Consider the following 13,032-nt stretch of genomic DNA (forward strand, 5'->3'; position numbering starts at 1 on the left):
CAGAGGAGAGACAGTCACTCTCAGATGTGACATATATGATGGAGGAGTCACTAGCTGGCGGTACAACTGGTATAAAGACGGTTCAACCAGTGTTTTCAGTGAACGACAGGAACACACATTCAGTTCTGTTACTGAGTCTGACTCGGGTAAATACTCCTGTAGTGGGACAGAGACTGGAGGATCACGCTGGTCACAATACAGTGAAGTTACACTGACAGTATCAGGTGAGTTTGATCATCTCTTCATAAACACACACAAGTTTAACATGTTATTAATGAGTGATTTCTTTTCAGAGCAGTTTTAAGTGTTTCTCCTCCACATAAGTGGTTGATTATGACACAGAAGTGTTCAGATTTGTATTGGTCAAGCAAATATGTGTGGCTCCAATTTTCTTTGTTCATCTTCGGAACACAAAATAAGATTTTTTTGATGAAATCCGAGAGCTTTCTGACTCCTCCAAAAACAGCAACGCAATGACCGCTTTCAAGGCCCAGAAAGGTAGTAAAGATATCATTAAAATAGTCCATGTGACTACAGTGGTTCAACCTTAATGTTATGAAGCGACGAGAATCATTTTTGTGTGCAAAAACAAAACAAAAATAATGACTTTATACAACAATTTCTTCTCATCCGTGTCAGATTCTGACGCTGTTCACATAGTAAACACAGTGCAGTGCTTCCAGGTCCTACGTCAGAACGCCGCCTCATCATTGGCCAGCTCCTGTGAGTCAGCATCACATGCATGAGTCGTGCTGCTCACTGCTCACGGCCAAAGCCCTGATCTCTTATTTTTGTTGTTTTTTGCACATAAAAAGTATTCTCGTCTCTTCATAAACTTAAGGTTGAACAACTGTAGTCACATGGACAATTTTAACGATATCTTTACTACCATTCTATGCATTAAAAAGTGGTCATTGTGTTGCTGTTTCTGAAGGGGTCAGAAAGCTCTTGGATTTCATTAAAAATATCTTCATTTGTGTTCTGAAGATGAACGAAGGTCTTGCGGGTTTGGAACAACATGAGAGTGAGTAATTAATGACAGAATTTTAATTTTGGGGTGAACTAACCCTTTAAGAGCTGTCAGTGCCACTTCACCTGGACCGACTTCAGGAAAACAGTTGTTGGTGGTTTTAGAGTTTGTTTTTCTTCGGTACAGGATGGTGAGTTTTTGTTTGTTTAGTTATATTAGAATAGAGGGAACGCATAGGCAAGTAAGCCGACCCAGAAGATACTTTTGTGTTAGTTATTTTTCTCAGGAGGTGTAGTTTAGATTAGTTAGCTCACCCGTCCTTGTTTAAAATAAGCAAGGAAAATATAAACATTCAAGTTAAGTAAGGAAAGGTGAGCTAACTAATCTAAACTGCAGCTTTCCTAAACTCCCGAGAAAAATAAGAAACAAAAAAGAACGAACTCCCATCCTGTACAGAAGAAAAACAAACTCTAAAACCACTACTGGTTCCTGAAGGTCCAGGTGAAGTGGCACCAGCAGCTGTTTAATAGGCAGAGGCCTCAGGTGTCGGGAATAATCAGGCTCCGCCCCCATACAACTTCTTATACAACATACACTTCATATGCACTTTTGGTCTCATGGACTTACAATGGCTGCCGCGTACGTGTGTCCGTTAAGTCCATGAGAGACCGTAGGCCGGGTGTCCAATTTGTCATTTTAAGTTTCAGAAGGGTGCTCGCGAACGCCCCCTTTGCGGTTGAAATACGCCCTCGAAGTGAGGACTCGTAGGAAGACCGCGAGTGCTTAGGGTGACATTTGGGACAGGGCCACACTTATAACTTTGAACCCTTTGAACTAAAAAAACAAGATACTTATCCTGATCTCATTTAAATTTCTGAAATCTCAATAGTTAAATATTGTAAAATATATTAACTTTTTTCTCTTCGCTTCTCCTTTTTTTTTTTTTTTTTTTTTTGACAAAATTGGTTCCTTTGATTGTTATACCAAGCCTCTCAAAAGTTATTGCTTGGATTTTTATTTTCACCATTATCATTTTTCAATTTAACCATAATCGTATTACACCCTAACAAAGTTATCATATCATAATGTAATTAATCTCTGCAGCTCTTTTTCAAGTAAACTGCTGCATTTCGACAGTGGATTAAACTATAAGAGGACGAGATCGTCTGCTAAAAAACGTTCACAACTCAAGCTTTTTGCCAGTTTTATATCGACAGATATTTCCAAACCAGCTCTGACTGTGCAGTATTTTGCTTTTATATTGCACAAATAATTTGATGAGACAGAATAAATTACTGTAACAGCTGGAGAGCAACACTTCAATCTAACCTGATTATGTGTTTTACAATACAACTGTTCACACACTAAAACAGCACAATTTATTGTTTTTATTAATTTTGTCTTAATAACCAATAATAACCAATATACAGTAAAATACATCAATAAACAATATGCCAAAGTTAAGGCAACGCAAAGACAATATAAAACAATACACACAAAACCAGTGCAAGCCAGGCGACAGTCAAATATTGCACAGTAAGCAGTCAGTACTGCATGATATTGCACACAATGAAAAGAGAGGTAAGTGCAACAGAATGTAACCCAATTTAAATAATATAGTGTATATTGTTACGACTGGCTCATTTACCGCAACATAAAAGAGGCAAACAACAAATGCTTTAACAATAAACAAATTTATTTACAAACTAAGCAAACAATTATTAAACAATCAAAAGAAAACCGGCGTCTAGGGAAAACAATCTTAATCTTTCATTTAATCTTTTTTCTTACAATTAAAATTTAATTGGGTGAAGAAATCACTATAACTCCAAAAACAGCCTTTTTTATCCATAATGTGCAACATTGAACAAATACCTCTTTACATCATTGACCAAATATCCTCCAAACCCAAAGATCTTCTTTGAACTAACACTAAAGCGTTGCCTGTCCATTTATCTGAGCAGATGCAGGTTTGGTTACAGCACCACCTACTGGTCAGAAACTATACCAGTTTATCCAACACTATCATCTACTGTATCATTTTAAATGTTCATGTGAACTGCTGCACCCGCACAAAACTTTGTTGAATGGTGTGTCTCTTTGACTGCTGGTGTAGATGTTGGTGGTGTGACACTGTGAGTCGAGCTCTGGATTATTAACACAAAGATTGTGGCTTTGAACCTCTATTGTCTTTTAAGTTTTTGCATTGTCTCATAATGTTGACCTTTTTTCTTACATTGTCTATGAAATCAAAATATATGAATAATTTACCAGTGAGAGAATGAGATCATCGGTTGAAAACGTTTCAGAGCTCATGCTCCCAAATTCCCAATCATTTTATATTAACAGATGTTCTCAAACTAACTCTGACTGTACGGCCACAGAGTCCAGTGTTCACTGGAGACTCAGTTACTCTGAGATGTGAGCTGGATAAAAAAACTGGATGGGAGTTTCTCTGGAGTAAAGACTCAAACACTGAATCTCCTGAAGCTGAAACTAAAACAATCAGTCGTGTGAAAGTCTCTGATGGAGGAGAGTACAGATGCAGAGCAAGAAGAGGAGGATATAACACAGATTACAGTAAACCAGTAACAGTGACAATACATGGCAAGTGTTTCTCCTCTCATAATGAACTCTGGAAACATTATATGAAAATGATTTATAAGACAATAAATAAACATAGAGAACAACACTTCAGTTTAACTTGATTTAGTGTTTTGTAACTGTTCGTACAATAAAAAAACAGCACATTTTATTATTTGTATTTATTTTATTATATTAATTATCACATTATTTTCAATGTCTATTGTTGTTGTTCTACAGAAAGACCAAAACCCAAAGTGACCATTAAACCTGATCATCATGTATTCAGAGGAGAGACAGTCACTCTCAGATGTGACATATATGATGAAGGAGTCACTAGCTGGCAGTACAACTGGTATAAAGACGGTTCAAACAGTGTTTTCAGTGAACGACAGCAACACACATTCAGTTTTGTTACTGGGTCTGACTCAGGTAAATACTCCTGTAGTGGGACAGAGACTGAAGGATCACGCTGGTCACAACGCAGTGATGAAGTTACACTGACAGTATCAGGTGAGTTTGATCATCTCTTCATAAACACACACAAGTTGAACATGTTATTAATGAGTGATGTCTCTATTTCAGTTCCCAGAGCAGTTTTAAGTGTTTCTCCTCAGGAGTGGTTGACTGAAGGAGATACAGTGACTCTGATCTGTGAGGTTAACGGCTCCTCTACAGGCTGGACATTCAGCTGGTTCACTGAAACTGTCTCAGGTCAGTTATAATGTGCTTCATCTGAATTAACTGGTTTTATTGAAGTGAAATATATAATTTAATATGTCTGAAACCAGACACAGACTGGGTATTAAGGGCAACACTTCCATGGACACCAAGCAGTGAAACTTTGAGATCCCATTCCCTCATTACAGTCACTCCTCTGTAACAACATAAGAGCCATTGATCAAACCCTGAATAAAACAACCTAAACACAATGAGTGATTTGAGTTCCACCGATGTAAACCAGTGTATTCAGGTTCAAGTTTAGTTAAAAATGTAATTTATATGAAATCTACACATTCTCACTTCATACAGGGATCAGGAATGATTATGAGCTCCTCTCAGACAGCAGCAGAGGAGCTGGAGGAAAATACACTGTCAGTTCTGCTGATCTAAATCACACAGGAGTTTATGTGTGCACAGCAGAGAGAGATAAAACAGCCGTTTGCACAACATACAGCAACACACAACCACTGTGGGTCACTGGTGAGTTCACAGAGAGTTTAAATGATTGGTTCATCTTTAATAAAGACAATTTCCAAATTATAGCTGTAATTGTCTTGTCAGGCGTTTCTCCTCCAGTGTCTCTGATCATCAGTCCCAGCAGAACTCAACAATTCACATCTGTCTCTCTCTCTCTGAGCTGTGAGGACCAGAGTAACTCTGATGGATGGACAGTGAGAAGATATAGAGACATCGGCCGGCTGGAAGATTGTTCATCATCAGTGTGGGGATCACAAACAGGATCTACATGTACAATCAGATCCACTGTCCCATCATACACTGGAGTTTACTGGTGTCAGTCTGAATCTGGAGAGAACTATCATCCTGTTAATATCACTGTACACTGTGAGTCTGTGTTTCTGTTTTTATTCATTTCACTGACAGTTTACAATCAATACACAGGTTTATTAAACAAGAGCAGGATATACTGTAGTGTGACGTTGACCAGTAAACAACCAGCCAGACCATCATAGCAATACACTAAAAACAGAAACCATGTGGGCAGTGGAAAATATAAAGTTCTTTTTTATTTTGTCTTGTTTTTATTATGTTACAATTTACATGTTACAATGTTACATGTCTCCTGTGTTTCTGTAGCTGGTGTGATTCTGGAGAGTCCTGTTCATCCTGTGACTGAAGGAGATAATCTGACTCTACGCTGTTTATATCATTATACAACCCTATTAAACCTCAGAGCTGATTTCTATAAAGATGGATCACTCATCCAGAATCAAACTACAGAGATGATCATCCCTACTGTCTCAAAGTCACATGAGGGTTTCTACTACTGCAAACACCCAGAGAGAGGAGAGTCTCCCAAGAGCTGGATCTCAGTCAGAGGTGAGAGTAAGAACTACAATCACAGTTGAAATGTTCCTGTAAAATTTACATGTAGATGTAAAATATATATGTATCTCAGTTTCTACAGCCTCAAGATCTAATGGTCTCAATCCTGTGATAATTGGAGTGACTGCAGGACTGACTGTTGCAGTTTTGATTATTGTCTTCATTGTCCTCCTGTGGCGCTACAGAAACAACAAAGGTTCATCATCTGACATATTAAAACTCAGTGACAGATTCTCAGACACTAGCTTTGTTCATAACGCTTGTGAGCTGCCAAACATCAGTCTAAGCTGGTTTTCTGGTCTTCGCTGATTTCCAAACCTGGTATGTTTGCTGGTTTCAGAAGGTTTCTGGGCAGATTTCAGCTGGTCAGGCTGGAAGACCATCATTTGTTACTTCAATAATGAAAAGTATTGATAAATATTTATGTAATCTATATTGAAACCATTGAAACTCATTGAAACAGCGAGTCCTCCATCTTGTCCACTAGTTTGATATGCAGAGTTACATGTGTAAAACTCTCCAAATTAGTCATTTATCAGGTTTCATTTTCTGCCTATGAAGACAGCAGGCAGTGAGGCAAATTAATGTTTTGGACACAATCAAATAATGTGAAAAATAAATAAAAACTAAACACTTTGCCCTTCTTAAAGATGTATACATGAAAGAGATTATGCACAAATATTTTGTGTCTGACTAGGTGTAAGATCTGAGTCTCCGTCTCCTGTCAGTCAACAGCAGAACATCAGTCAGAAATCAGAGCAGAACCAGAGTGAAGCCGGAGACACGACACTGCTGTCTGGTCAGTCTTTACTCATTACCCATTAATACACTTTACAAGCTGAGATAAAAGACACTTAGGTATAACTTTTAACTAACAGGACATATTTCACAACTAGATAATATTTCACTCTTCTAAAGTTTAAGATGATATTTTGGGTCTTATATACATATATTGAACTTGTCATTTGGTTTTATTTGATCAAAAACTGCATAACAAAATATATTTTATTTTTCTGTATGAAATATTATGTCTAGTGCTTTATTTATTTTTTGTGTCAGCATGAAATAGTATTTTTCTGTGGAACTGAATTTATAAGATTTCATATATAAGATAATAATATTTTAAAAATGTATGTATTATTGAAAATTAATTCATGTATTAATTTATTACAGGAACTTCACATATTTATGACTCTGTTGATACAAATACTAATAAAGACATAAGCACAGGTAATTAATAATGCCAAGGTATTTTATGTCATTATGATGAGGTCAGTATTATTTTCTAAATAAATTGGAAATCAAATCCATCTTTTTTTGTATCACTGTCATTTTTTAGAGCAAATCGAGTTAAACCAAGTGTCTTATATCTTTCTCTGTTGTTCATTGTAGATGGTGTAAGTGGGCCGACTGAGATCACATATGCTGAGATTGAACTCAAATCTCCAAAGAAACAGAAGAAAAAGAAAGCAAACAGAGGTAAATGGAAACAAAAGTCTCTGCTCTTATGGTTTTAGGATCATGACAGTGGTTCTGTGGCTGTGAAACAGATCTGATCCAAAAAGGTCATTGCATGCTAATTTTGTATTTTGAGGTAATTTGGTCTAACATCTAGTCATTTTAAAATAAAATGATCCTCTCTGTAAAATTATGATAGGACACTAAATAATATGTGTTATTTAGCATGTTATAATGCCATATTTCATACCACTGATGGACATACAGTAAGCACTAGTGATATGAACTGTTGGCATCTTCTAGGCAATAACACTGAGAGTGACGACATTTACTCTAAACTGAAGCTGGAAACGGATCAAAGTGAGTGTCAAAATAAAAACATCAACATCATCATTATTGAGAATCTAAGAAAGTAATTTTAAAAACTGTATATAAAAATGAATTTTGAATCCACTGATATACAGTGAGGAAAATAAGTATTTGAACACCCTGCTATTTTGCAAGTTCTCCCACTTGGAAATCATGGAGGGGTCTGAAATTGTCATCGTAGGTGCATGTCCACTGTGAGAGACATAATCTAAAAAAAAAAATCCAGAAATCACAATATATGATTTTTTAACTATTTATTTGTATGATACAGCTGCAAATAAGTATTTGAACACCTATCCTAAATTAGATGCACCTGTTTGAGGTCGTTAGCTGCATAAAGACACCTGTCCACCCCATACAATCAGTAAGAATCCAACTACTAACATGGCCAAGACCAAAGAGCTGTCCAAAGACACTAGAGACAAAATTGTACACCTCCACAAGGCTGGAAAGGGCTACGGGGAAATTGCCAAGCAGCTTGGTGAAAAAAGGTCCACTGTTGGAGCAATCATTAGAAAATGGAAGAAGCTAAACATGACTGTCAATCTCCCTCGGACTGGGGCTCCATGCAAGATCTCACCTCGTGGGGTCTCAATGATCCTAAGAAAGGTGAGAAATCAGCCCAGAACTACACGGGAGGAGCTGGTCAATGACCTGAAAAGAGCTGGGACCACCGTTTCCAAGGTTACTGTTGGTAATACACTAAGACGTCATGGTTTGAAATCATGCATGGCACGGAAGTTTCCCCTGTTTAAACCAGCACATGTCAAGGCCCGTCTTAAGTTTGCCAATGACCATTTGGATGATCCAGAGGAGTCATGGGAGAAAGTCATGTGGTCAGATGAGACCAAAATAGAACTTTTTGGTCATAATTCCACTAAACGTGTTTGGAGGAAGAAGAATGATGAGTACCATCCCAAGAACACCATCCCTACTGTGAAGCATGGGGGTGGTAGCATCATGCTTTGGGGGTGTTTTTCTGCACATGGGACAGGGCGACTGCACTGTATTAAGGAGAGGATGACCGGGGCCATGTATTGCGAGATTTTGGGGAACAACCTCCTTCCCTCAGTTAGAGCATTGAAGATGGGTCGAGGCTGGGTCTTCCAACATGACAATGACCCGAAGCACACAGCCAGGATAACCAAGGAGTGGCTCTGTAAGAAGCATATCAAGGTTCTGGCGTGGCCTAGCCAGTCTCCAGACCTAAACCCAATAGAGAATCTTTGGAGGGAGCTCAAACTCCGTGTTTCTCAGCGACAGCCCAGAAACCTGACTGATCTAGAGAAGATCTGTGTGGAGGAGTGGGCCAAAATCCCTCCTGCAGTGTGTGCAAAACTGGTGAAAAACTACAGGAAATGTTTGACCTCTGTAATTGCAAACAAAGGCTTGGAACCAAATATTAACATTGATTTTCTCAGGTGTTCAAATACTTATTTGCAGCTGTATCATACAAATAAATAGTTAAAAAATCATACATTGTGATTTCTGGATTTTTTTTTTTAGATTATGTCTCTCACAGTGGACATGCACCTACGATGACAATTTCAGAGCCCTCCATGATTTCTAAGTGGGAGAACTTGCAAAATAGCAGGGTGTTCAAATACTTATTTTCCTCACTGTATTTTCAGATGCTGGATCTAGTGATGTGACGTATGCTCAGGTTAAAAAAGATGCCCAGAGGAGAAAATTTCAATCCCAGGATTCTGATGAGTTTACTGTTGGTTGAGAAGTGAAAGACCAAGATCATCAAGGAAATGGATTTACCAGAACTTTTTGTAACATTAGTAAGCCTTCATGTGCTTCAGAGACTATGCATGTTAATATTTGAAAAGCATTGAGCTGATTATTCATTAGAAATAAGCTAGTATTGTTTAGCACTGCATGTGTGTTTTATATTGGTTAATACCAGCAGCAGCAGCTTATCATTTGACAACTGAGGGAACATAATATTCAGTGTAAGGCTATTTCTTTTCTGACTGTTGAGTAAGGGACCGAGTTCCCTTTTTTATTTCTGTATCCTTGATTTTAAATGTATTTGTACAGCTTCCCATGGTCATGGAAATATCACAGAATGTTAAAATTGGGATTTCCATGTCTGGACAAGTTGTCTTTAAACATAAATGTACATAGTGAAACTACTTTTTTTCTAGCTATGCTCAAAATATTTTATTGGATAGAAAAAGCTCTTTGTACATGCAGTCTTAAAAATTAGTATCTAGCAATAAATAAAAAAAAGATTAAAAAAAAAGCGGTGGTCAAAAGGTTATGGCTTGCTTTATGTCTTAGGCTATTTATGTTTTCAAAAAAAGGTTTTGAGAGTAGGATTTTGGAAATTTGTTTTCAGTTTTGTATATAGCCTACACTGCCATTCAAAAGTTTGTTTTTTCCCCCCGTAGAAATTTACTTTTTATTGTAATAATATTTCACATTACTGCTTTTAATGTATTTTTGATCAAATAAATGTCTTTGCCTTAAGAATAAGAGACTTCTTTCAAAAACGTTAAAAAAGCATCTTACCAACCCCAAGTTTACTTAAATATATTCTTATAAAGACCATTAATTAATAAATACTATCGAACATTCCGAAATATTCTCAATTAGCCTACGTTATTGTTATTATGATGAATCTTAGATGAATCCAAGATGGCGCCGCGGATGGCTGCCTCGGTGTTGAGCTCTCCAGTTGTTACACTGTTTTTGTTAGTTTGTCCTGTTTTATGTTTGTCATACGCTATCAGTTATACCAGGGACGAACTGCTGAACATTCGGCAGCGCACACCAACTGATCACCAACCAGTTTTTGATTCTTCTGGCGTTTTGCAGAACATTGTCGTCGGTTGCGCCGCTGCACTGTGGAAACAGTATAAGACGCGCAGGCGTGGGAAGCGAGCCGGCACACTTGTTAAGCTCAGGCAGCGCGGATTCAGAACGGCGCTGCCTAGCATCCATCTGGCGAATGTCCGCTCTCTCCCTAACAAAATGGACGAACTACTTCTGCTCTCACACAAAAACAAGGACTTTACCAACTCTGCTGCTCTGTGTTTCACGGAAACCTGGCTGAACAAAGCCATTCCGGACAGCGCGTTACATCTACCGGACTTTCAGCTGTTCAGAGCGGATCGCGATATGGAGTCAACGGGGAAAACGCGCGTGGTGGGACATGCTTTTACATCAACAGAAGGTGGTGTACTGATGTAACTGTGTTAAGGAAGATGTGCTGTCCTGATGTGGAAGTGCTTTTCATTAACTGTAAGCCGTTCTACTCGCCGCGGGAGTTTTCCTCGCTCGTTCTCATCAGTGTTTACATTCCACCGCAAGCACACGTGAGTACGGCGCTGCAACAGCTGGCTGATCTGATCACAGAAACAGAACAACAACACCCGGACTCTGTTCTTATCATTCTCGGAGACTTTAATCAGGCAAAACTCACACGTGAGCTGCCTAAATTCAAACAGCACATTACATGCCTCACCAGAGACAATAATATCTTGGACCATTGCTACACCACAACAAAGGATGCATATCGCTCCGTCGCCAGAGCAGCTCTAGGACTTTCCGATCACTGCCTGGTTCATCTTCTACCAACTTACAGGCAAAAACTTAAAACTGCTAAGCCAGTAATAAGGACTGTAAAGAGATGGACCAACGACACAGAGCAGGTCTTACAAGCCTGTTTTGAATGCACTGACTGGAGTGTTTTTGAAGCTGCTGCCAGCGATCTGGACGAGCTCACAGAGACTGTAACATCATACATCAGTTTCTGTGAGGATTTATGCATCCCTACCAGGACTTACTTAACATTCAACAATGATAAACCATGGTTCACACCAAAACTCAGACAGCTTCGTCAGGTCAAAAGAAGATGCCTACAGGAGTGGGGATAGGATCTTGTATAATCAGGCCAGGAACACATTGACAAAGGAGATTGAAGTGGCTAAGAAGAGCTATGCCAAAAAGCTGGAAAACCAGTTTTCCTCCAACGACCCTGCATCAGTGTGGAAAGGCCTGAAAGACATTACCAACTACAAGACACCATCCCCCAGCACCGACAGCAACAAGCATCTTGCGAACGAGCTGAATGTCTTTTACTGTAGATTTGAGACCCCTGATCAGACACCCCACACCCGCCCTGACCATCTCTCTACACAGCCATCAACACCTCCAGCCATCCCCCTCCCCTCCCCCCCCTGCACTTCAGATCAGTGAGGATAATGTGCGTCAGATCTTCAGGAAACAGAAGAGAAGGAAAGCACCAGGCCCAGACGGTGTTTCACCAGCCTGTCTGAAAACCTGCGCTGACCAGCTGGCCTCTATCTTCTCACTGATCTTCAACAGATCACTGGAGCAGTGCAAAGTCCCTTTCTGCTTTAAACGCTCCACCATCATCCCAATCCCGAAGAAACCAAAGATCACAGGACTCAATGACTACAGACCTGTTGCCTTAACATCTGTGGCCATGAAGTCATTCGAAAGACTGGTGTTAGCATATCTGAAGGACATCACTGGACCCTTGCTGGACCCCCTGCAGTTTGCCTACAGAGCAAACCGGTCTGTGGATGATGCAGTCAATATGGGACTGCATTACACCCTGCAACATCTGGACAAACCAGGGACCTATGCAAGGATTCTGTTCGTGGACTTTAGTTCTGCCTTCAACACCATCGTCCCATCACTGCTCCAGACCAAACTGACCTAGCTCTCTGTCCCTAGCTCCGTCTGTCAATGGATCACCAGCTTTCTGACAGACAGACAACAGCTAGTCAGAATGGGCAAAATCACGTCCGACAGCCGCATCATCAGCACCGGTGCTCCACAGGGATGTGTTCTCTCACCACTGCTCTTCTCCCTGTACACAAATGACTGCACCTCTAAAGACCCCTCTGTCAGGCTCCTGAAGTTTGCGGACGACACTACTGTTATCGGACTCAACCGGAACGGTGACGAGTCTGCGTACAGACAGGAGGTGGAGCAGCTGGCTCTTTGGTGCAGTTATAACAACCTGGAGCTGAACACGCTCAAAACAGTGGAAATGATCGTGGACTTCAGGAGAAACCCCCCTGCACTCCCTTCACTCACCATCATGGACAGCACTGTGACTGCAGTAGAGTCATTCAGGTTCCTGGGCACCACCATCTCTCAGGATCTGAAGTGGGACACTCACATAGACTCTGTTGTGAAGAAAGCCCAACAGAGACTGTACTTCCTGCGTCAGCTGAGGAAATTCAACCTGCCACAGGAGCTGCTCGTACAGTTCTACTCAGCTGTCATCCAGTCCATCCTCTGCACTTCCATCACCGTCTGGTTCGGCTCTGCTACCAAAACCGACCTCCGTAGACTACAGCGGATAGTTCGGACTGCTGAGCGAATCACTGGCACTACCCTTCCCACACTCAAAGAACTGTACTCATCCAGAGTGAGTAAAAGGGCTCGCAAAATCACTCTGGACCCGTCACACCCAGCACACTTTCTGTTTGAACTGTTACCGTCTGGTCGACGCTACAGAGCACCGAGCACAAAAACAACCAGACACAGGAAAAGTTTCTTTCCCCAGGCCATCTACCTCATGAACACTTAAATGTTCC

General features: G+C 40.0%; 1 protein-coding gene across 1 annotated transcript in view; it reads left to right on the forward strand.

Annotated features, from left to right (window-relative positions):
• Positions 1-13,032, forward strand: part of LOC311081249 (uncharacterized protein) — a 228,645-nt gene that overhangs the window by 143,419 nt on the left and 72,194 nt on the right. Inside the window, 5 exon segments of the mRNA XM_084111695.1 lie at positions 5,692-5,816; positions 6,318-6,419; positions 6,794-6,850; positions 7,013-7,099; positions 7,382-7,438. Of these exon segments, the coding sequence (XP_083967821.1) occupies positions 5,692-5,816; positions 6,318-6,419; positions 6,794-6,850; positions 7,013-7,099; positions 7,382-7,438 (428 nt within the window).

This window comes from Abramis brama (genome assembly GCF_963993115.1).
Source record: "Abramis brama genome assembly, chromosome: 1".
NCBI lineage: Eukaryota > Metazoa > Chordata > Actinopteri > Cypriniformes > Leuciscidae > Abramis > Abramis brama.